The sequence below is a fragment of the Hibiscus syriacus genome, unplaced genomic scaffold (assembly GCF_006381635.1).
Source record: "Hibiscus syriacus cultivar Baekdansim isolate YM2019G1 unplaced genomic scaffold, ASM638163v2 tig00116968_pilon, whole genome shotgun sequence".
Classification (NCBI taxonomy): domain Eukaryota; kingdom Viridiplantae; phylum Streptophyta; class Magnoliopsida; order Malvales; family Malvaceae; genus Hibiscus; species Hibiscus syriacus.
In genome coordinates, this window is record NW_024063492.1 from 164,350 (window position 1) to 188,318 (window position 23,969).

General features: G+C 33.9%; 5 protein-coding genes and 1 pseudogene across 6 annotated transcripts; 3 read left to right on the plus strand and 3 right to left on the minus strand.

Annotated features, from left to right (window-relative positions):
* Positions 1 to 1,255: 1,255 nt before the first annotated feature.
* Positions 1,256 to 4,582, minus strand: LOC120191392 (annotated as a pseudogene).
* A 2,301-nt stretch (positions 4,583 to 6,883) lies between these two features.
* Positions 6,884 to 8,978, plus strand: LOC120191425 (G2/mitotic-specific cyclin S13-7-like). 2 transcript variants are annotated; one of them, XM_039194371.1, is made up of 6 exons: positions 6,884 to 6,944; positions 7,103 to 7,341; positions 7,450 to 7,737; positions 7,835 to 7,963; positions 8,069 to 8,476; positions 8,579 to 8,978. In XM_039194371.1, the coding sequence occupies exons 1-6, from the start codon at positions 6,908 to 6,910 to the stop codon at positions 8,915 to 8,917; spliced, it is 1,440 nt and encodes a 479-aa protein (XP_039050302.1). In that variant the 5' UTR covers positions 6,884 to 6,907; the 3' UTR covers positions 8,918 to 8,978. The 2 variants fall into 2 exon arrangements, with proteins under 2 accessions (XP_039050302.1, XP_039050303.1); XM_039194372.1 differs by having other exon boundaries at positions 6,886 to 6,944; positions 7,106 to 7,341; positions 8,579 to 8,975.
* Positions 8,979 to 10,600: 1,622 nt separating this feature from the next.
* Positions 10,601 to 13,030, plus strand: LOC120191429. The gene is made up of 4 exons (XM_039194376.1): positions 10,601 to 10,966; positions 11,488 to 12,103; positions 12,393 to 12,678; positions 12,843 to 13,030. The coding sequence occupies exons 1-4, from the start codon at positions 10,843 to 10,845 to the stop codon at positions 12,894 to 12,896; spliced, it is 1,080 nt and encodes a 359-aa protein (XP_039050307.1). The 5' UTR covers positions 10,601 to 10,842; the 3' UTR covers positions 12,897 to 13,030.
* A 1,492-nt stretch (positions 13,031 to 14,522) lies between these two features.
* On the plus strand, positions 14,523 to 14,870 carry LOC120191393 (transcription factor MYBC1-like). The gene has a single exon (XM_039194349.1). It carries the CDS (start codon positions 14,523 to 14,525, stop codon positions 14,868 to 14,870), a length of 348 nt encoding a protein of 115 aa, XP_039050280.1.
* Positions 14,871 to 15,156: 286 nt separating this feature from the next.
* LOC120191394 lies at positions 15,157 to 18,705 on the minus strand. The gene is made up of 9 exons (XM_039194350.1): positions 18,514 to 18,705; positions 18,310 to 18,469; positions 17,667 to 17,943; positions 17,321 to 17,373; positions 16,891 to 17,137; positions 16,544 to 16,618; positions 15,757 to 15,878; positions 15,576 to 15,631; positions 15,157 to 15,456 (listed from the first exon to the last, which is right to left on the minus strand). Exons 1-9 carry the CDS (start codon positions 18,703 to 18,705, stop codon positions 15,304 to 15,306), a joined length of 1,335 nt encoding a protein of 444 aa, XP_039050281.1. The 3' UTR covers positions 15,157 to 15,303.
* A 3,256-nt stretch (positions 18,706 to 21,961) lies between these two features.
* On the minus strand, positions 21,962 to 22,628 carry LOC120191430 (calmodulin-binding protein 25-like). Its single transcript, XM_039194377.1, has one exon. The coding sequence runs from the start codon at positions 22,617 to 22,619 to the stop codon at positions 22,068 to 22,070; it is 552 nt and encodes a 183-aa protein (XP_039050308.1). The 5' UTR covers positions 22,620 to 22,628; the 3' UTR covers positions 21,962 to 22,067.
* Positions 22,629 to 23,969: the final 1,341 nt, after the last annotated feature.

Below are 23,969 nucleotides of genomic sequence, written 5' to 3' on the forward strand. Positions count from 1 at the left end.
ATTAAGTCATTCAAATTATTAAAAGTTATAAAATAATCATCCGATTATGGAGTGTTGCTTTGTTGAGTCCCTCAACTATTAAAAATTACAAAATGGTCCCTCAATTATCATGTTAATATCCGACTTAGCTACTTTTTAATGTGAAATGTCAAGTTTGGAACATAATGAATAATCGAGTGATCATTTTATAACCTTTAATAGTCGAGGGACTGAATAAATCAATACCCTATAGTCAGAGGATAATTTTGTAATTTTTAATAATCGAGGGATTTCATAAAATTGTAGCTTATAATTGGGGGACCATTTGCATACTTTACCCTTATTAATAATATAATTGTACAAAACAATTATATTGCTATTCTTATGATAATGTAAACAAATACGTACATGGTCAACCTATATATAAAAAATGACTACAAACATATGAAAAATGTTTTACGCATTAAATAATAGCGTAGAAAGTACCATTCATCCTATTTGACTTTCATTCAACACATTTATCACTTATCACATGTTTTTGATTCCTATATTGTAAATGTATCATTGACTACTAATAAAAACAAGGGTAAATGGTATGTTTAGTACCTAAACTATCAAAATTATTCCATTTTAATATCTAAACTTTCAAAATTTTCAAAACCATGCCTCATATTTATTTTTTGTTTCGTTTTAATACCTTGTTGTTAAAAACTTAACGGTTGGTTTTCATGTGACACCTTTTTATGGGTAAATTACATCATTCACTGCTCAACTATCTTTTCATTCCTATTTCGGTCACTAAAGTTTATTATTTTAATTTAATTACTTATCTTTCAAATCACTCTAACTTTCAATTTTATTTTTTAATTATGTTTTAATAAAATAATAATAATAAGTGTCATGTCTTAAAAATTATTAATAAAATAAATTAGAGTGATTAAAATAGGAGTAATTTGAAAGCTGAGTAGTAAAATTTAAATTTTTTAAACTTTAATACCAAAATATGAGTAAGAACATAGTTGAGGGATGTATGATGTAATTTATACATAAAAATGCAGTGCCATTAAATTCACAAAATGAAACAAAAAGAAACATTATGTATGATTTTGAAAAAAAAATCGTATTACTCGACCCAAAACATGCCGATAACTTTTTAATGGAAAATATTAACGGTGTCAATGATTAGAATACTATTGATATATCGAAAAAGACGATTAATTTTTAAATCGAAATTTTTTGCTAAATTATAGGGACTGATGACAAAGATGAACATTTTCTTCCTTAAAGCTCGGAGTTAGCCTTCTTACTACTTAATGCAACCGCCATCTTCGAACTCGGTTGCCGGTTCAAATGCTTGCATATGAAATCTCCAGCCAGCAAGAGCTTTTTAAGATCGACATTCGTCTTTATCCAATGGCCGTTGAGCATGTAGACGACGTCCTCGGTGGCAACATTACCCGAAGCACCCTTAGCATATGGACAACCTCCGAGACCAGAAACCGATGAGTCCACGGTGCTGATCCCCATCTGTAAAGAGAATGAGAATTATTAAGCAGAACTTAAAATGCTTGTAAACATGAGTATCTGTAGATTTTAGGTTTTGGGACAAATGTTTTATCATCTTAATGATGTTGAACTGGCATAACTAGGAAAGACATGCGATTCTCGATAAATTTCGGCCGTCGACTCTAAGATTAGCTAGAAGAATATTGGCCACAATGCGTCCAAATAGAAAGTAAAGCAGAACCTTGCGAGGGAAGAAACACGAAAAGAAACAAAGTAAATTGAGATCGATGTGTTACGATAATGTCGAGGACCAAGGAGAAAAAAAAAAGAAGAGAAACTATCAAGATGCACTCGCTAGAATTTTTTTGCCTCATGTTTCCAGAAACTAATGTGAATTTGCCATGGAACAATCAGCAATGACACAGTTTCATCTATTTTCAAAAGAGAAACCTATTTGATGCATCGGTGAAAACCGTTTGCTTCGATAGAGAAGATTCAATGCGTTGCGGAAACTGAACATGGGAAGACGGTGTTGTAGGTTTAGTCTACTTGTAACAAACAAATCCTTCATGTCAGCTGCTTAATCCGAAGAGAAGGAGAATGAGGATTGCTTACTTGGAGTGATGTTAAAATATTAGAAAGAGCTTGCCCATAGGTGTCATGAAAGTGGACAGCAAGCTTATCGATCGGGACGACATTCATAACATTCTCGAGCATTGGAATGACGGTACCTGCACCGAGATGAAACAGAGAAGAAAAGTCAAAATTGAACTACCATGAAATAATCGCACATAGACCAAAACGAATACCATAGGCATATAAAAAAGGGTTTCCATAGTTTGATCAAAGCAGAATAGGAACCCTCCATATTAGATCAAAGGAGTTTAGGAAGAATAAGATAAGATAGAATTAAAGAGCCATTTGACACAGAAGAATTCCAAAATGTTTTTCCAAACGAGAACAGCAATCTTACGTGTCACATCCGATAAAAGAGAAACCAAAATATCTCTACATTACTATCCACATTTGTATCACGAATGGAACGGATATATCTATATATTCGTGTCTCCTTCAACTAATCTCCATCAATGTATGGTGCTGTAAAAGCAGTAAAGACTAACAGAAGGTAACATTAAAACTTACCGGGTGTACCAACACCGATTGTATCACCAAGGGGAATTTCTGAGCAACCCATGTGAAAGAGCTGTTTAGCTACGTAAGCAACTTTCGATGGAGGCACCATTCCATCCACTGGACAACCAACTACGCATGATATATATCTGAGAAGATCAGATAGTGCTAAGACGGTCATATTACTAAAAATATAAAATAAGTAAAACGAATCTTATTTAGGATTGCCTTTTTCATTCTAAGGATTCACTAAATTGCAAAGTTATCACTAGGAATTAATCCAACCCGACAATATACATACCCGTGAAATAATTCTTGTCAAAAATTACTCTTCCAGTATAATACCATATTTACTGGACAAATTCTAACATTTTCTTCTTTTCGGGTAATAAAGTTTTCATTCAGATTGCTGCAAGTTCAGAAATGGTTCTCAATTCAATGAAAAGTCCAGAAAAATACCTTTCTAAAAAATATTCAATTTTCGACAAAAGTCAATGCTACATGGAAAGAACCTAATCCTATAGCCAATACCAAAGGGAGGATAAAGGAAAAAAGAACAGCCTTTCCTCCTATAAAAGAAAAACTTGAAGAAAATAGTTCAGATTCTGACGCAATACTCGTTTAAATACCAATGCTACCGCACGTGAGAGGAGAATTAGAGTGGAGATCAAAGAAATCTCACGCCCGTTACCTAGGGGTAACCCGTAACCCCACACACAAACATAGCAAGGACCTTTTCAACTATTGCTTATGCTTTTAGGAATCTCATTACTTTTCTTTAGGTAATAAGAAAGATCTTTGACATAATCTTTTAGCTTTTAGTTGAATATCTAAAAAAATTCTTTATCCATGAAGTGAAGATAAGTATAGTGCTTGGAAAAACCAGGGGATGGTTAGTGCATTTCAAGCATGAAAACCAAATATATTATAGTTTTTTTTTTATAAAAAATATATATATTATAGTTCAACATACCCTCGAACTGGAAGTGAGAGCTCTCTGGCAGCAGAAGCAACATCTCTATAACGAGCAAGACTATCTTCAATGCTGAAATTTATGTTTGACTTGGAAAACGACTCGGAAGCTGAGGCAAATTTGCACAGTTTCTGAACAGAAAAGTTTTTCTCTGTTAGACATGGCTTACTTTAAGGTTGGGAGTTAACACTGGAGATCGGGCACCTTGAATATTCCGGATTGCATCCATTACATCCTTTGCATCTGCCAGCTGTAATTCAATTATGAATTAGCTCAAGATAGCTGTTTCTTATTTTTCCTTTCTGCAGCACACAAACCCTTTGAAAGATGAGCATAACAATAATCGATCCAGTCCATTGAATAAACATCACTTTAAAAATGATTAACGAAGCACGAACTACAGGTGACTACGAACATTAGATATTGAAGGGGAAAAAAAGAGCAAATTGTAGAATCAAGAATTAAGAGGATACAAGCAACTCAACATTTACAGTGGTCTCGACAAAACTCAGATTGACTAGCATGAATCACGCAAAGGCACACTGACCTGTGGAACCTATTTTGGCGAGACAAAACTCGTGGCCTCGACAGCATTCAACCTTTACAGTGGTCGGTACGATTTCCTTTTCGTTTTGCAACCCATCCCAACCTCCACTTTCTTCACATATGCCGGAAGATTTCTTAAGACCTGGAGTGTAGTATATAGTGCAGACTATGAAGAATAAGTAGCTACAATAGACAAAATCACAAAAGAAACAACAAACAAACAAACAAATCAAATCAAATAAAAGAATCAAGATTCTGTTTACGCACAAATTAAAAGTTTCAATTGACCTTAGTTGTGGGACTACGATTGCTATTAGAGCTGTAACGATAATTCGAAGACATGCTCTGCTTATTTTTGGGACTATAATTTCCTATACTCTTAAGTAGCATTGGTGCTCTGCTTTCCATCAGCCTCGATATCTTCTCAACTCGCCTCGTCGCTATCATTTCAATATGATTTTCTATAACATCCCAAACAAAAGGTTAGTGACCAAACTGTAAGAGGTTAAAATTTAGTAATTTATATAGGATAAGTTAAAAAGTTTAAGGATTAATTTTGAAAATTTGTGTTTAGGACTTGTTAACAAAGATGGAAGAATGGAAGGACAACGAGGTCTTTTAGCAGGAAATGAATTTAATATTCATTTTTAAAGATATTTTGAGCATGTGAGGAGAAAGAGAAGGAAAAGAAAAGTCTGGAAACTCGGTTATTTCTATTTTCTTCCTCTTGCCCGTAAACCTTCATTTTCCAAGGTGAGTTTATTTAAGTTTGTTGTTCCTTTCATTTTTAGGTTGGTTTTGAAGCTTTGAATGATACAAAAATTTAAGGAAAACTTAAAGATGATTAAAAGCAAAGAGATTAAGAAATTATGGTGAATTAGAAAAAGGGGTTTTTAAGGGAATTCTTAATATCTGGTGAGGAATTTGATTCTAAATGTATATTTGACTTGTCAATGGTCTAATTAAGGGATTTGAAATATTAGAAAGGCTTGAGATCTGATTTGACAAATTGGTATGAATTTTAGTTTCAAAAATTATATGGACAAATTAAGGTGTTAAAGAGGTTTTAATAGATATACGTTCAGGGTAATAAGTATAAATAAGTTTAAAGGCATGAATGGAGTTTAAATAAGAGATTTAAGTGAAGTTGGATAAATTTTCGAAGGGAAATAGATGAATTATGGGTAAGGGTATTTTCGAAGGGAAATAGATGAATTATGGGTAAGGGTATCGGTACTGGAAGAACAATACTGATACTATAAGGTTAAATTGTAAGAAATGGTTTGAACCAGATGAACAGTGTCGATACTGATTGATTCAATATCGATACTGAGGTGGAGGTATCGATACCAAGAGGAAGGTATCGATACTATAATTGAAATTTGAATTCCAAAATGTCAAAATGGTATCAGTACTAAAGGAGGTATCGATACCATAAGAGAAAAATATCGGTACTATAGATGGGGTACCGATACTATTAAGTCTGAAACTTTGAATTTTAAAGTTTTTCGTTCCATTTATGTAGTGTTAATAAGTTAAATGTTAACGGAGATTCGATATTGATATGGAACATGTCTATGTGTAGATTTGGATCGAAATGGTACTGAAGGAATCAACATATTACGAGACTGACAGAAAAGAAAATGATTTTGTTTAGGATTTATGTGAGACAAAGGTGAGTGCATTCTTACTTTGCATAAATTTTGAGGATGGCTTGCGACGAGCCAACCATAAATATTTTTGAACCAAATGGTTTGTATAATATTATGAAAATATATATATTTTTACGTGAAAGACTATAAGTATATGAATCATGTGACCATGTCCTATGAAAATAAATGATAAATTGAGTAAATCAATAACATAATAGAATAACATAAGAATAGATAATGCAAATCGAACACAAGTGTGAGCGACTATATTGGCCGAGCACATGATAGAATGAACAAATGATATGCCGGTGCTCTTAAAATCTTGAATCTTTAAACCCTAAATAAAATTCTTAAACTCTAAAATTAACATAACTTATTAAATTACATTAAATTTTATATAGGGATAACCACGGGTCGGGTTAGGGTTCGATTTTTGGCTCACCCGACCCGACCCGACCCGAAAATGTATATCTTCCACCCAAATCTGATCGACTCAAAGATTTTATTATATCCTCCTCCTGATCCAACCCGATATAAAATAAGGATTTAATTAAAAATAATAATAATTTTTAAAAGAAAGTTACACTATTATCCTCGGGTGGGGTTGGAGGGTTTTTACCCTCCACCCGAACATGACCCGACATTACCCTTTAAAAAATCTAACCCGACCCAACTCGAACACGACATTTAAAAAATTCATCCCTATCGAATCTGGTCGGGTTGGAACCCATAATATCCAGATTAAATTACCCTCCCTAACTCTATACATGTGAGTTGCCTTGTGAGTAGTAATTCAAAGTAATTTTTAATTATTAGTTTTATAAACAAAATATTACAAAGGCAAACCCTAAAATGCAAAGGGGTAACTTTCTTTTTTAGCCCATAGAGATATACACATGGAGCCTTTAAACGGACAGGTAGGTTAACGGCTATAATTTGGAGCGGGGCATTTCTCACCGTTAGATTAGACAATCCAACGGTGAAAAATTGAAAAATCAAATATGACCGTTGGGCCTCTTTAGCTTCAAAAGCAAATCAAATCTCGCCGCTTTTCTCATATTCTCTAAAATCCGTAAGAGAAAGGCGAAAGAGAAAATCAAGAGTGAAGAGATTAACGAAGATGGCTTCAAGACCCATTGTTCCTCAACAAGCCAGAGGTAATTTTCTGGGTTTTTTCATTTTCGTTTGAAATGATTTTTGTGATTTTTTTTTGGAAGTTTTGGGTGAAAAAAGAAATTGATTCTTTGCGTTTTTCTTCTGTTTTGGTGGGGTTTTGTTTAAACCATACGAATCATTTAAGGATGATTTTCTTTTACAGGAGATGCCGGAGTTGGAGGCGCCGGAGCAGCAGTTCACAAGCAGACGAAGAAGAACGCGGCGCCCGGAGATGGGAGGAGCCGCCGTGCGTTGGGGGATATCGGGAATGTGGCGAACTTTCGAGGAGTGGTTGTTGAGGGCAAACCCCAGCAGCAGATTCAACGTCCACTCACCAGATCTTTTTGCGCTCAATTACTCGCCAATGCCCAAGCTGTCGCAGCCGCCGAGAAGAACAAGGTTTGTTGTTACACATAATTTATGTGATTGATTGGTTTCGATTACATTTCTTTATTGGTTTGAATTTGACTAATTCAATTCAAATTCTGCGTTTGTTTCGGATTCCAGAAAAATGTATGTGTTAATGTGGAAAAAGCTCCTGTTCTTGATGGAGTGCCTAAAAGAGGTGTCGCCGCTGCACCGAAGGCTGTTCAAAGGAAACCGGCTGCTAAGCCCTTTCCCGCGACGGCAGAAGTGATCGAAATCAGTCCAGATGTCGAAGAAGAGGTGGAAGTGAAGGAGGAGAAGAAGAAAGACAAGGTTGAAGTGAAGAACAATAAAAAAGTAACTGAAGGGGAGAAATCATCCAAGAAAAAGCAACATACTTTTTCTTCAGCCCTTACTGCAAGAAGCAAGGTAATCAATCATTCTTTTGAATCTTTTTTTTTTCGAGTACTTGTTGTCGAAAACTTGAGGCAATGAAGGTTAATTTGTTTGTTGTTCTGGAATTCAGGCTGCTCATGGAATTGCAAACAAGCCAAAAGAGCAGATTGTTCTTGACATTGATGAAGCAGATGCTAATAACCACTTGGCTGGTGTGGAATACGTTGAGGATATCTACAAGTTCTATAAATCTGTTGAGGTTAGCAAATAGATAACAACAAATTTCAATCAATTTATACATTTTTTCCTGATGATTTCGAGTTTCGACAAGCTGAAATTTATGAAAAATGTTGTGGAAATGCAGAATGAGAGCAGGCCAAATTACTATATGCACTTGCAGACTGATATCAATGAGAAGATGAGGGCGATTCTCATAGATTGGCTGATTGATGTTCACCAAAAGTTTGAGCTTTCACCCGAAGCTCTCTATCTTACCGTCAATTTGATTGATCGGTTCCTATCAGTGAAAGTCGTACCGAGGAAGGAATTACAACTGCTTGGCATGAGTGCCATGCTCATTGCCACCAAATATGAAGAAATCTGGCCCCCTGAGGTCAATGATCTAGTATGCATTGCAGACAGAACTTTCACTCATGAACAAATACTTTTGATGGAGAAAACTATACTGAGAAGGTTGGAATGGACTTTGACAGTGCCTACACACTACGTATTCCTTGCTCGGTTCATCAAGGCTTCGATCCCGGATCTGAAAGTGAGTTTCTATTTCATTCTTAAGGGACATTTACACTTTCATTTTACTTGTTTTGTGTTTAGAAGAAAATTTACATGTTTTGCTGTGTTTTGTGCTGTTCAGATGGAAAACATGGTATACTTCCTAGCTGAATTGGGGATAATGCACTATGAGACAATTCGGTTCTGCCCGTCAATGGTGGCTGCCTCGGCTGTGTATGCCGCTCGATGCACTCTAAACAAGACACCGGCTTGGACCGACACGCTCGAGTTCCACACCGGTTACTCGGAGCAGCAGCTCGTGGATTATGCTAAGCTGCTGGCTTATTTCCAGTCCAAGGCTGCAGAGAGTAGGCTTCAGGTTGTGTATAAGAAGTACTCGAGCCCTCTACGAGGCGCCGTTGCGTTGTTTCCGCCATCCAAGTATCTATTATCAGCTGAAAGCAGGGTTCAGGTTGCATAGATTTAGATTAGGATTTCTGGAAACTAATTCTTGTGTGAATGAAAAACAATGCATTGATATTCTTACTAATTCGAGATTGCAGCAAAAATATCACAAGATGTATGCCGTCAAAGCTATTGTTTTGTTCATACTTATTTATTTAATTTAATAAACAATTAATATACGAATGATTGACAAGTAATTCATCAAATGACCAAACTGGGAACGGTTTAATATTATTAACCATTATTTGTTAATGTGTGTCATATATATATAAGAGGAATGGCTATTTTATGATATATATATCATCCCTATGTTTAGAGTCTGATCGCCTTTAGTCACCAATTTAAAATTTAAGGCGAAATGGTCCTTAATGTTATCGATCTATTTGATTTTAGTCCCTCGGCTATTAATTTTTGTTAACCCCTTTTTGTTTTCCTAACATGGTTGAGAGGGGACTAAAATTGAACGGATCGATAATGTTAGAGACTAAAATCGAACTGATCGATAACGTTAGGACCATTCCCCCTTAATTTTTAAATTAGTGACCAAAGTCATTCAGACCAAAAACATAAGGGACTATCTGTATAGTTTACCCCTGATTTAAATACACAATGCATTTTGTGCATTTCCAAAAACATGGTAAACAGGAATGAATAATAAAATGGTAAAATACGTAAATAGTACTTATAAGTTATGGAATCACGTCTTGATAAATTGAAGTTTTTAGAAGATGATATTAAGGAGGAAATATAAGAATTTCTCAACGAGATGGATAGTGACGAATAGAGAAAAGTTTTATTGGATGGATCAATATAAATATAAGAAACAATTGGTATAATTTTAAAATTGGCCCCCAAAATTTTGGCTTTGAGACAAATTCATCTATAGATGAAAATCATTAGTTAACAAACGATTAACGTTATAAAATAAGAGACTTTTTTACCCTAAAATGAAACATTAGAAGCCTAAACACTTTAGAAAAAAAGGGGTCAAAGTGACTATTCAGTCAAATATTATAGGCGTTTTTGTTCTAAAATGAAATGTTGGGAGCTAAAATACTCAAAAATAGAATAGAGACCAAAATGATCATTTTAATAAACATTAGAGACTAATTTTGACATTATATCTAAAAATTTGTCTAACGTAATTTAATTTAAAAATATAATAACTATATATTTAAGTGAATCTAGAATAATAATTTTGAAGGGATGGAAATAAGTTTGTCTTCGGTTTTATTTTGGACATTCTACTATTTTTTTAAATATATTTAATATTATATTTTTATTTCGTTTTAGTCACTCGTCATTAAAAATAAATAAAATTATTAATTTGATAATTTTTTTATTTTTTCAATGCTGACATGATATTAATGGTCATTGTTAACATTTTAACAACATGTTATCAAAATAGAACCACAACGTAACGTTAGGAGTGATTTTGAAAAAATAGTTAAATGATCAAAATAGAACTGTTAAAATAAATGGATGACTAAACAATTAGTTTACCCTAGTTTTAATGGTAAAATAGAAATTTATTGAAACATTTAGTGACCATGGTGTAGTTTACCCTAAATAGTAACCCTTTCGTGTCCCATTGGTCGTCAATTTTGGCGTTTGTTTAATTGGGGGGAAATTTAAGGATTAGGGTATAAAAGTTCTTTAGATTTTACCGCTGCCTCCTTCCTTTCTTCTCTCGCGAGAGAAGTCGTTTCGTACGACCAAAAACCTTCCAGATTCTCTTCTCTATCTCTCTCTCTCTCTTCCCTTTCTCTCTCCCTTCGTTTCCATATGCTCAGAAGAAAAGGGATTATGTCTTCTTCTTGATTGATTGATTGATTGATCCATTCTTTGATCATCAAGAAGAAGGAGAAAACAACTGAGGAGAGGCTGAAGCAGAGGGTTTTTTGTGCCCCCATCGTAAGCAAATCGGAAATTAATATCGCCATGGACATGACTTCGACGCCGCCGCCGACGACAACAGCCTCCGCCGGAGCTGTTAACGAAAGAGAGTTACCCGTTGATCCTTTCCTCGTTGAGGCTCTTCAGAATCCTCGTCATCGTCTCACCAGTATTTTTTTCCGTTTTATTCTCAATTTCGTATCGTTAATATTGGGGTTTTTTTTTTTAGATTTTAGGGTTATTATTATTCTTGTTTTTGCCTCTTTAATAGATCTCAATATACGTTGGCTATTGAATTTTTATTGGGAATTTAGGGTCTGGCATATGGGTTTTGGATTGGGGTCAATTAGGGTTGGGTTTTGTTTAGCTGTGGAGATTATTTTTCAGATCTGGTGTTTTCTTTTCGTTGACTTTTATTGGGGAGAAATACTTTTTTAGATTTGTTGGTAATTTTGCTTAATTATGATAGCTAATATGTGGGGCAATGCATTACTCGCCAAATCTAAATTGAAGTGGGTGTTTTTTTTTTTCTGGTTAATTGGTTTCTGAAATGATTTAACTTTTTTGTGCAATCTTATATAATTTGAGAGCTGTAGTGTTCGATTACTCTTTTATTATCCTATGAATGGCGTCTTCGTTTTAGATTTAACGTTGTTTTTGCTCCGTTTTTGTTATTTTCCCGGGAGCTAGTATTGCGGATGGAACTTGATATCCAGAAGTTTTTGCAAAATTCCGAGCAGCAGCAGCAATTTGAGTTCCAACATTTTCCCACCTCATATCTCCGGCTTGCAGCACATCGTGTTGCTCAGCACTATGGGCTGGTAACTATGGTTCTTGATAATGGCTTAGAAGGAAGCAAAATCGTGGCGAAGATAGCAGGTGAAATCAGATGGCCTGCAGTTCGTTTGTCTGAAATTCCTGCTAAAAGCACAGAAAATGATAAGCCCGGTCAGGTTAAAATTGCTATTAGGCCCAGGCCAAATAATGGATCTGTCAATGAAGCTAATCAAAGCGGTATCAAGAGAAGTTCCGTGAGAAGTGTGGAAGAGAGGAAGGAAGAGTATGATCGGGCACGAGCTCGTATTTTTAGTAGAGCTAGCACTCCTGGTTCTGTCGATTCTTCTCCTCAGGTTTCAAATGATGGGAAAAATGAATCTCTTATCAGAGATGAGTTGGAAAATTACCAGAGCTCTATGGTTGATCAGGAGAACAATACTACCGTCTGGGATGGTACATCTCGAGTAGCCATTTTCAGAGACAGAGAGAAGGATCGTACTGATCCGGATTATGACCGTAGTTATCAAAGGTGGGATTTATTCTTAGTATTTCGGAAATTTGGAAATATTCAGGTGGTTGATCGCTTTGTACCATGTAATGTTTTTTGCACAAACTCTTTAATTATATCAAATGTTTATAGTGGCTCCTTTTCCCGTTTTCTTCTGAAAACATAATGTAGGTAAGATGCAAAAGTTAAATTACCGATGATGATTAGGGATGAAATAAGAACGATAATTGCTTGAAATAGGGAGTGTTTTTGGTCTTCAAGGAGGAGTTCTTATCTTAATTCTATACTAACTTTTTCTGAACTGATATAGGTATGTTAGAAGCATTCCATGTAACCAGAGTGTTGGTGTGGCTCCTTACAATATGCAGAAGGTTCAGCTTCCATTTATGCAGTATGATTCTGCTATTCCACAGTTGGGGCAGATTTCAAGCACACAAGCTCCCCTCGGTTATGGTGTTCCTGCAAGGCCGGCTGTGAGCCCTTTTTGTTACATGGGATTGAATCAAACTTCTAGAGATGGTCCTTATTTGCACTGGCCAAGTGCTAACATGATGTATTCACATTCATATGATCAGTTTGTGCATGCTGTATTTCAGGTAGGCTCCAATATCTTATCTTATATAAAAGTCCTACTTCCATGTACATGCTTTCATCTGGTTATTGCTGTTATTAGACATTCGCTGTATGTTAGGTACATCAAGTCCACACTTAAAAGTGACTCATTCAAATTGTATATGTGCATTTTATCTTTTGGTTGCAGGCTCCATTTGTTCACCAACCACCTTTGAGCTATGATTACTCGATGAACGGTTAAAATGTAACAGAGTTTGTATCATGCAAAATTCTCAATCTTTTAGGGCATTGTGTGGGTGAACTGCTAGAGTCATTGTTTAAAGACGTGGTTAGACAATTCATTCCTTCGTGTTGAATTTTTGGTGGATTATATTGGTAGATAAGGATTATAACAATCATGCCTTTTCATTTTCGTTTAAATGGTGTTTGAAAACTTCTTTATTTTCTTTCTTTAATAATAAACTTGATGAATATTGAGCCAGGAACCAAACTTCCCCTTATTTTTTATATCTTCTTCTTGATGGTTGAATTGATCGTTCAACTTTTGAACCGAGAAATTAAGGTTTAATTTGTTCGACTTCTGGTACGATCTTTTATGCGTGTCTACTCCTTTAGGCTTGAATAGGGGTGTGTATTTTTGTATGCTTGGTACCGAGTACCATATTACTCGACATATCGGCTTTTTGTTATTTTTACGTATAGGTTTTGTTGATGTCTTGGTTTATTTCATACATGAATTTGATCTGTGCAACATTTGATGTTGATTAAAGAAAAATCCTTACCTAAAAACTATAGGAAAGTGATAAAGATTTTGTATGGTTGTAAACGTATTTAATTTAAACGAATGTTTATTTTTGAGCGTGTTGGAGCTCAAAAGGTTTTAGTTCTCAAAATTCTCATTATCTTGGCCTTGCCATTGAACAGAGACATCATTGGCACATGTTTTAAATATACTCTTATCATCTTTCGGTTGACATTTAATATCCAAATTGATCATAGGTCGATAGAAGATTTTGATTAATAGTAGTAGGGTGCTTAATGAGTTGAGTAATTAACGAGCTGAGTCGGGTGAATTCTAACTTGACTCAATAAATTCACGAAATGTTTTAGTAGTTATCTTAAAATATTATTTTATTAAAAAAATTACTAATTTATTGATAGATAATAAAAAGATAAGTAGTGACTAATCTATTATTTTTTTAATAAAGAATAAAAATATTAAATTAATTATTATTTTACAACACTAAAAAATCTAATCTTATTCATTATTTTAATATATTTGTAGATTGTTATTTTAGAGTTTACACTTTCAATTTGTTGCTTATATTTTTTTGGTTAAATTTATTAATTTATATTTATATTAAACCCTATATAATATTAATAGATTTTACTTATAGTTAAAAAAAATAAGATGAAAATTCCCTTAAGTTTAACGAGCTTAAAGAGCAATAAGCGAGCACGAGTAAAATACTACCCAACTCGTGAGAGATCTACTCGCTTAATAAACACCCTTAAATAATACCATACTAATACATTGATAATATTTTAATATAAATCGAACCAATTTAAAATTTGAGGTGTAGTTTGAAGAGTTATGGTGGACTTTATTCACTTCCTCTTTAAAATGGCAGTGGCAATGTGCATGGGACATACATTCTAAAATATTAAAAGAAGAAAACAAGATCCTCCTCAAATCCAAGCTCCAATCTTTCTTCTTGGGTCCGTAATTAGAGCTAATATGTAACTTTGGAATTCAATCACCTTTTTTGCATTTTGCAGTGCAGCAGATTCATCCTCAATTTAGCTAATTTGGATTTGTTCCCTCTAATTGTAATTATTAAGTTAAATAACGATAGAAGAAGAGCTTATGCCTCTTTCACAATCTCTAATAACCCCTCACCTTGCTCTCGCTTTCGACATCCCAAATCCAAACCACAATCCACGCTTTGCTCAGCCCATTCCAGCCGAATCCACCGCTAATTCAGGTGGAGACGAGCTGGTGCGGACTCTCGAGCAGCCCCTACTCATGTGGAACCCACAGCCACACAAGCGGTCCGTCGATGTCGCATCTCATTTAGGGATCAAGATCATAATGCCCTTGATGAGCGTCGCTGAGTTGACCGGAGAGAACATTGCTAGTCATTTGCAGAAACATCACCTCTATTTAAACAGAATCCGAGGGTTATCCGGTGGTGCAAAAATAGCAAACTTTTGAGCTTTCGGGTAGATATCGATTCGGAAAAGCAATCCGTCACATGGATAATCAAATCATGTCAAACTAAAATAAAAGATTAAATCCAAATATCAACATGGTAGAGACTAAAACGATTATTATCATAATTAGACCAGAAATGTTCTGTACACCCCTCTTCTCCTGAATCTGTGGATGTACAACCCTAATCACCATACAAAACAAGTGGACGTACATTCATCGATTTTAGAAGCTGAATAAATCATCCGATTATCTTTGATGCTCTGCACCACGGAAAATAGCCGAATGCATATGCCGGACTGCTAAAGAATGTTGCATGATTTGCATAGTCATGTTGTATACACAGGCGAGAGTACATCGCAATTCATTTCGATACGATCACCGGACGAAAATGAGCATAGCAAAGATGAAACTTGCTCCATTTTACGTCGTAAACTCAATCTGCATCACCGAGGCCATCACTCCCATCTCCTTTCTTTGATACGGGTGTCCAATGTGAGCCTGGTTTCTTCGTTTGCGAAGCTATTTCAGCATTCTTCCGCAATACAGCTCCCGGTGATGGATATGGACGTTGTTGAAACAGAGGACCCTTAAAGAGTCCATAAGACAACAATCATTTGAAAAATGAGAACTTTCACAATATGCAGCAATATATATAATAGTTCATAAATAAGATCCTATGAACAGATTGAAAGAAAAATACTCTACCGTGGCGGTGGTATCAGCAGCTCTCGGCTGTACTCCTTTCAGCCCAACAATCCAGCAGACCCAAGATCAAATGATATCAGTTGACTTTAAAGGTTGCCTCTTTCTACTTCACACACCTAGTATTCGAAGTTCAAACATGATGGCATGACAGAAGGAAAACTATTAATGCTAACATACCAGCCACCACGATGAGCATCAGAGTAAGAGCTCGGATCCATTGGATCCAGCTCATCATCATCGTCGTAGGAGTGCTTCCTTTTATCTTTTCTGTTTCCTTTTCCCATAGGCGGTCTCCCACTGGATCTGCAAAGGCAAATATTTTAGCACCGTACAACCAATTTAGGTGATGAAAACACATCTGAGGATGTATTTTCCAGACATGCACAGATTAGACCATCTCTGGCAGCTTAACTCTTTGCAAGTCGGGAAATGAGTTCAGTAGAATTAAAACAGTTCGCAGAGAAGCAACAATGATGATCCAACAATCACCTAAATTATAAAGGAATGTGTTTTAGAAGGCCTTATCTTACTAATGTTATCCATAATCCAAGCGTGTTTTATACGAACCGATTACGTTGGCCTTATCTACTTCTGTGAGCTTGATGTAAATTTTCTCAAACTTGCGCACACACAAATATGTGTGTATGTGTCTTATTTTTAGACTTGTGAGAGCATATTTTGGAATTTGCATTTTCGACAATTGAAAATCCATATTTATAGTCTCATTGTTAAATTATTGGAGCTACAACAGGTTACAGGCATTCACAAAATGCTAAAACTATATTCTAAACAGATTTATTTTCCAGAACCTAGACTACACATGAATTATCGACCAAAAAAAGGAAGACTACATAGGAATTCTAAAGAGAAATATTTGCATTGCCAGATGATACTTAATCACACAATAGCCTCATACAAACAAATCAGAGTTGGTTAAAAGAAATAGAAGCCAAAGTTAGAGTGTGTACCTCGCCTTCGGAGCCTTATTCTCATGATTGTCTTTGGCTGTTGACAAACTCTGGCTCTGTGGCAGATTAAGAACTCTGCATTCCATACAAGTTTTAGCTATTGTAAGTTTCAATTTGCTTTCACTCAACAGTAGTGTTTAGTTATCCGCATTATGTTCCTCACAATTTCTTGTACCACAATGATGCAGTAAGAATATCTTGATCATCTTACTAATATTTAAAGAACATAGCATGTGAATGTCAATAGGTCAATGTATTCCAGTTTTAGAAGCACTAAACATGATGGTAAAAAAGTGCCTGATCAGCATTATAATAAAGAAAAATGTGTTTCTGAAGACATTACAGACCTTGTGCAATGATTGCAATAACCCCAAATCCGCACCAGGCCCACTCCCCAACCTCCACAATCAATGCATTTGTCCAAGTTTGATGATCGCGAAGCCAAATTCTCATTAACAGTATTTTCAGAAACCCTGCTTCCAGGATGCCGTGATGCAAATGGCTGTAATACATCAGGGCACTCCCATTGAGTTATATGGTCTTTGTATTGTACTAATATTTGTGCCCTATTTATTTCCAGAAGAAAAAACAACCCTTAACTTTTCAGTACTGAGTCAAAAGACGCACACACACAGACATTATCAGATGTTTCTACTTTCTACTTCTAAAACCTATAACATCTTTTGAATAATATGAACTGCAATTCTGACTGCTGCATTAGCAACCTGTCCATTTTCTTTTTCATATGTTTTTTTTTTGGATAATCAATTTCACTACCCAATAAGCAGAATTCTGCTACAAAATACCCACTCTTTACAACACAGCAACACCTAATAGTGAAGCAACCAAAGAGAGAAAACAGATGCAAAACAAAGGCTAACAAAGAACAGAGAAAACAACACCACAATTATGAGAAACCCCAGCTAACACATAGGGCATAGCCGAATCTGGATATCAGTTTTAATGCTCTGCAGGATATCACTCATCGGTCTAAGCAAACCATCATACAGCCTGCTTTTCCTTTCTCTCCATATGGCATACACATAGCTCATCAACGCGAGCTTAAACACTCTCGCAAGGAGGGACTTTCCATTAAAGCAGTGGGTAGCCCATGAAAGCTCACCTTCCCAGTGGCTTACTCTTCGATAACTCCACAGAGCAGAAGAGTGACTTCCACAGGCTTTTAGCATTATCACATTCAAATAAAATGTGGTTTCTAGTCTCAGGCACCAGATCACAGAAGAGACATCTATCATTCTCTATTACTAAACCCATTCGCATCAATCTCACCCGGGTGGGGAGCCTGTCCAAAACGGCCATCCACAGAATTATACTGTGCTTAGAATGGGGAACCAAACCAGATGATGCCAAACAACTTTTGGAGCCATGATGCGCAAGTCCTCCCAGAGGACACAGTCATGATTAACAAAGAGATGGCTTTTTCATATGTTTGACAAACAATACTAGCATCCACTTGTCAAAGGAATGATTAAGGCCTTTCAAAGTTCGGTCAACAAAAATCTTTAGTTCAAACAACAAAAAGATATTGAAAAAGCATCACCAATATTGCCAAACATAATGCAGGACTCATTCTTTCTAATAACTGCAGCTTTACCCCAGAAGATTTTATGGCATTTGCCTAAAGCTAGTTTCATGTGTTCCTCAATTTCAAAACTAGTACAATTCATCCAAAAATAAATTAAATTTGTGGGGTTGGAAAATCAACCAGAATGAGGTGGTCGTACAAATATCTTTATACAATATACCTGTTGTTTCATATACTGATTCCACCCAATCTCCCACAAGTCTTGTAGTATAAGGAATGGAAGTACTCGAAGATGTCTCTACAGGTCTTTCCCACCGACTCTTTCCAATGCTTCCATTATAATAATATGAAGCGCCAGAGGAGGGATCTTTTGCTTCCACCTACATAGTCACGAAAGCAAGTGCTACGTCTTTATTTGGTTCACTCTTTGATAAGGTTTGACATGAGCAAATGCTACGTCTTGCAGCGGATTAGATGTCGGTACAACACGTTTCTCGGTTGACATAGCAGGCGAAACGGCAGAAGCTACACCATCACTGTGGCGGCGGCAGTGGTGGTAGTAGTGATGGTGGTTACCGTGGAGGCGATAGCTTCCAGCCACTCTTCTTCTATACATTCTTGAACTCAATCATACTCGATTTCATATTTCAAAAAATTTGACATGAACTCATTTCATAATAGTCTTGATCTTATAAAATCAGACCATATCGAAACTCGTAGAATGCAAATAAAATTATAGTCCTTGAATAAAATACTTATAAAAAAACGGATTATACCAATTAAGTAAGTAGCATATGTATACTACGAGTAAAATAAGATAGCGTAAAGTATATAAATGATTCTCTGACTATAGGATATTATTTTATTGAGCCATCTAATTATTAAAAATTATAAAATAGTCCTTTAATTTTAGGACGTTATTTTTTTGAGTCACTTGACTATTTAAAGATACAAAATGGTCATCCGACTATTCATTGTGTTCCAAACTCGTTCTTTTTTTAAAAATTGATAGTAGTTTGAGCTGTAAGTTAACTTGTTGATTGAGATATGACAGTCGTTTGAGATTTTGATATTAAATTATATCATAAATTAGCTAACAGGTTAACGTCCAACTAAAATTGTCATATTTTGTAACGGAAAAGTGACAGGTTTGGAACACAATGAATAGTCAGGTGACCATTTTATAACTTTTAATAGTCATGGGACTTAAAAAACGTCTTATAGTCGAGGGCTATTTTATAACTTTTAATAGTCGGGAGACTATTTATGTACTTTACCCAATAAAATAATTTCGGTATTTTAAGAATGAATTGAAGTTAAAGTAAGACACTAAAGACTCAAATAATGCATTAAAAAGTAGTAGATAATGGAAATATATTATGATAAATGTTAGGTGTTTAAGAAGTTAAAACCTACATCTAAACAACTTCTAATATTATTAATATATTTTGGTCATATATTAATTTTATCATTTATATATTAGGTTTCTTCAATTTGTCAAAGGGGTTGAAATTTAAGCTCGATTGTTAATGGGAAAAAAACAAACAGAAACAAAACAAAAATATCTGATGCAATGATTAAGTAACAAATAACTTAGGTTGTATTAAATGGAAGGGTAAATTACTTATTTAATACTTAAACTATCAGTTTTGGTTCATTTTTGTATCTAAACTTTTAATTTTTTCAAAATCATAACTAAAGTTTAATTTTTGTTTCATTTTAGTACTCGTCATTAAAAACTTTAGTTTTTGTTTCATTTTAGTACCCCTTCAAAATTTAACGTTAAATTTTGAATAAATAAAAATTTAGGTACTAAAACAGACTAAAAATGATAATTTGGGTACTAAATGAGTAAAGTTTTAACGGCGGGTACTAAAATGAAATAAAAACTAAATGCTAGGTATGGTTTTGAAAAAAATTAAAAGTTTAAGTATTAAAACATACTAAAATTGAAATTTAGATATTAAATGTGTAGTTTACCCTAAGGAGACGTATGGTTCACAAAAAAGATCATTACCAAGGGGAATGATCTTTTCTGGAATTGTATTTCCATGTTTGGTTCGTGAAATAAATCATTATCACGTAATGACTTATTACCAATAGTAGTATTTTTGGGCTAAAACGGTGGGAATGTCATTACCTCCAAATTCTTAGGTAATGAACAATTTCTAACACACTTTGGACACAAATACCCTTGAAATAATAATTTTTTTTCATATAAAAGAGTGTAAAATATTAATAAATTTGAGTAGTTAAATTATTTTATATTTTAAATATTTATTATACTAATTATTTTATAATTTTATGAGGTGAAAATATTATTATTGTAAAAGATGTAATTATTTAAAACAATATTTAATTTTGAGTTATTTAAAAAATAATATATTTTTCTACTAGAGATTACAATATTATTTTTCATATTATATTATATTTAATATAAATAGATATGATACTTATGAAAATTATAAGTTTGATATACCAATTATATTAATTATATGTTAAATGTATTTTTTTCTTTAAATTTAGATAGTGTAATAATTAAAATATTATTATAAATTTTCATTCAAATATTTATACTTTAATATTAAAGTTTTACTTATTAAATATATATATATATATATATCATAAGGATAATTTGGTAAATATGTATCCAAATAATCTTATATTTCTTCAACCAAACACTGTAATTTTACGTTTTTATTAAGTAAATCAAAAAGGTAATACAATATTCCAAGAATAATATTACATTCTGATAATCTTATTATCAAAACTAATCTTATATCTCGTGAACCAATAGCACCTAAATGGAATTTGCTTTTTCTTTTCTATTAAGATTTTTATTTAGTGGGGTTAAACAAAATTATGAGCTTGAGATTAATGATTGTGATGTGAAAGGGAAATTAGAATTAAAGATACAATCAGTGTTGGGTGTTTATAGACAAACGATATTTTGAACACATAGCAAAGAAATATTATTAGATAAATGAAAATATAAATTCATAAAATAACATAAATTAATCATTAGATAATAAAAGTAAATTATTTATTTAAAAAAACAGTTATACGGCTTAGAAATATGAATAATCATCGTTATCAACCATGAAGAATAAATATTATTAATATTAATTTAAAAATAAATATAATAATAATTATATGTAAATATAGATCTTATCATAATTCAAATACGGTATACAATATATGTAAAATCAATTCGTTCCGAGTGGTTCTCGTGCTAAAACGAATTATTGTTATTATTTGAGATTTAGATTCGAACACTATAAGTATTAATGGTATGATTATTTATTATTGAAAAGTTGAGAATATCTATGAGTAAATACTACTTATACTTATCTTAAATTAATAAAAAATATTGTATACAATATATTTAAAATGATTATAAATATTTAAATAAAATTAATCTGAGAGTTCAGATCAAAATTACGTTGATAAAATAATTAAATATTCAGAAAATTGAGATAGAAAAGTTAGATATTCAAAATAATTAAACTTAAAGTAAATTATATATTTCATACTTAAACCATTAGTTTTAATTCGTCTATTTAAACTTTTAAATTTTTTAAGATCATACCTAGAGTTTAGTTTTATTTTAATAACTATTCAAAATTTAACATTAATTTTTTTAAAAAAAAATTAAAATTTATATACTAAAATATATCAAAATTGATAGTTTAGATATTAAAAAATATGAATAAATAAATAAAATAAAAATTAAATGTTAAATACTATTTTGAAAAAATTAAAAATTTAAGTAATAAAACATATTAAAACTGATCATTCAAATATTAAATGTGTAATTTAACACTTAGATTTGATATTCATGAACTAAAAGTGCAAAATACCATTTTTACTAAAGTAGTAAAAGTTAATTATCCCACCCCAATTTTCATTATGATTAATCATAAACCTTGCGTTATCCACAATATCTTAGTGTAAAAAAAAGTAAATTAAAAACAAAAACTAAACTTTCCAGGAATCTAGGGTGGGAAAGCTCGGGAAAATTTCACAATCTAAGCTAGAACCGACAACTGCTCCAGAAAATGGTTGCTGATGATCCAACAAGACCGCCGATGTGTCCAGAGTCGGTAAAAATCCCGGTCCAGCAACGTTCGGCAACCGGTTTCCGAGTCTCTGGGGCTCCAGCTTAAGGAGCGGACTCACCGGCATCTGTCCGTCGCCGAATCTGACTCCGGTCACTTGCTGCACCATCTGCCTGAAATTAGCCGGATCCGCCATTATAAACGTGGTTTGCGACCGCTTCGAGGCCCGCGGCTTAAGTTTCGAGACTTTCCCGGTGGGAGGCGGCGGCGGATTGGAGAAGCGCTGTCGTTTTGGAGATGCTTCGGGCGCGGGACAGGCGACGGTGTTGACGAAGGAATCGGAGATTGACTTTTGGAGTGCTATAGTCAACGCCTGGTTGTCGCGAGAGAAGGCTTCAGTGATCCAGGAATCGGCGAAGGATGAATGAAACGACGGCGTTTCGATACTCGACTGGTTTTCCGGTGACGCCATCTGGTGGTGCTGTGCTGGTGTTTAAGCTTTCTTAGCTGTGTTTACTTGAAACAAAAAGTGTGAAGAAAGGAAGGAAAGTGGAAAAAAGTGAAGAAGAAGAAAAGAATCATACAGTTAATGGGATTTTCTTGGATACCAAACAGAGAGTAAATTGGCGTAGAAAATGTGAAGAAGGAAGCATTTATGGGACGGTGATGGGGAAAGGGGACGAAGAAACCGCGTCATTGTGACAGGAGGACACGCGTCAGCGCGGTTGACTTCAAATTCAAACAAAAATACTAGAAGTTGTACTGTAGAATTATTATTATTATTTTTTCAATATAATCGAATTTAGCTGTTAAAGGATTTATTATTTATTATCTTTTATGATCTTAGGTTCGAGTATAATGCATGTAAGAATTTGAGTGTTTATTGTTAAATGATCAAAAAAAATTTAACGGATATACTTTATATTTACCTTGGATTTCATAAAATAATAAATTAATTTGAGAACTTACTGAGATATCTTAGTGATAAAAGAATCGTTTTTTAGAAGTTTTAAATTTGAGCAGATGTGGTGTAAATTATCTATATACATTTATAATCTGTTAACATAAAAATTTCTAAATATACACAGGGATGACAATTTAACTCAGATCTAATGGATTTTGATTGGACCCGATCTGATAGAATTGATTTTTTTAAAATAGTTCGTTTCCAGTGGTGTCCGTGATAAAGGAATTGTTGTTATTCATTGAGACCCGAGTTCGAACACCGTAAATGCCAAGGGTGTGAACGTTCATTGTCAAAAGGTTGAGAGTGTTCTATGAACATATAATGTCTTGTACTTACTCAGATTAATAAAAAAAGAATATTTTAAAATAAATTCGAGTTCGGATCGGGTTGGATCATTTAAGGCGTGAGATTGGGTTGAGTTGGGTTCAAGTGGAGGGTGAAAAAACTCCAACCTGACCCGAGGATAATAATATATTTTTCTTATAAAATTTATTAATTTTTAAATCAAGTCGTTATTTTATACTAAGTCGGTTCGGATCGGTTGTATAATCTAAAAATTCAAATAGGGTCAGAGTTAGATGAAAAATATATATTTTTTAAACCAGCTCAGGTTAAATGGAGGATATAAAATTCTCAGGTCATAGTCAAGTGGAAGATATATGTTTTTCATACCAGGTCAAATCGAATGGAGGATATAAAATTTTGGATCATATCAAGTTCGGTGAAAGCTACATATTTTGGGTCGATTTGGGGTTAATAAAAAACTTATCCCTAATCCAATCAATTATCATTCCTAAATATACATTATATTCTAATCAACTTAGACTAATAAAAAAAAATGAGCCGAACTGAATT

Excerpts from the sequence above, each read along its gene's own strand:
- LOC120191425 (XM_039194371.1), top strand. The coding sequence starts at position 6,908 with ATGGCTTCAAGACCCATTGTTCCTCAACAAGCCAGAG. Across the intron at positions 7,738-7,834 it reads CCCTTACTGCAAGAAGCAAG|GCTGCTCATGGAATTGCAAA; the intron begins GTAATCAATCAT and ends TCTGGAATTCAG. Across the intron at positions 8,477-8,578 it reads CTTCGATCCCGGATCTGAAA|ATGGAAAACATGGTATACTT; the intron begins GTGAGTTTCTAT and ends TGTGCTGTTCAG.
- LOC120191429 (XM_039194376.1), top strand. The coding sequence starts at position 10,843 with ATGGACATGACTTCGACGCCGCCGCCGACGACAACAGCCTCCGCCGGA. Across the intron at positions 10,967-11,487 it reads TCCTCGTCATCGTCTCACCA|TATTGCGGATGGAACTTGAT; the intron begins GTATTTTTTTCC and ends CCCGGGAGCTAG. Across the intron at positions 12,679-12,842 it reads TTGTGCATGCTGTATTTCAG|GCTCCATTTGTTCACCAACC; the intron begins GTAGGCTCCAAT and ends TTTTGGTTGCAG.
- LOC120191393 (XM_039194349.1), top strand. The coding sequence starts at position 14,523 with ATGCCTCTTTCACAATCTCTAATAACCCCTCACCTTGCTCTCGCTTTC.
- LOC120191394 (XM_039194350.1), bottom strand. The coding sequence starts at position 18,705 with ATGTATAGAAGAAGAGTGGCTGGAAGCTATCGCCTCCACGGTAACCAC. Across the intron at positions 17,138-17,320 it reads AGCAGAATTCTGCTTATTGG|GGTTGTTTTTTCTTCTGGAA; the intron begins GTAGTGAAATTG and ends TGAAAAGTTAAG. Across the intron at positions 15,457-15,575 it reads CTGCTGATACCACCGCCACG|GGTCCTCTGTTTCAACAACG; the intron begins GTAGAGTATTTT and ends GGACTCTTTAAG.
- LOC120191430 (XM_039194377.1), bottom strand. The coding sequence starts at position 22,619 with ATGGCGTCACCGGAAAACCAGTCGAGTATCGAAACGCCGTCGTTTCAT.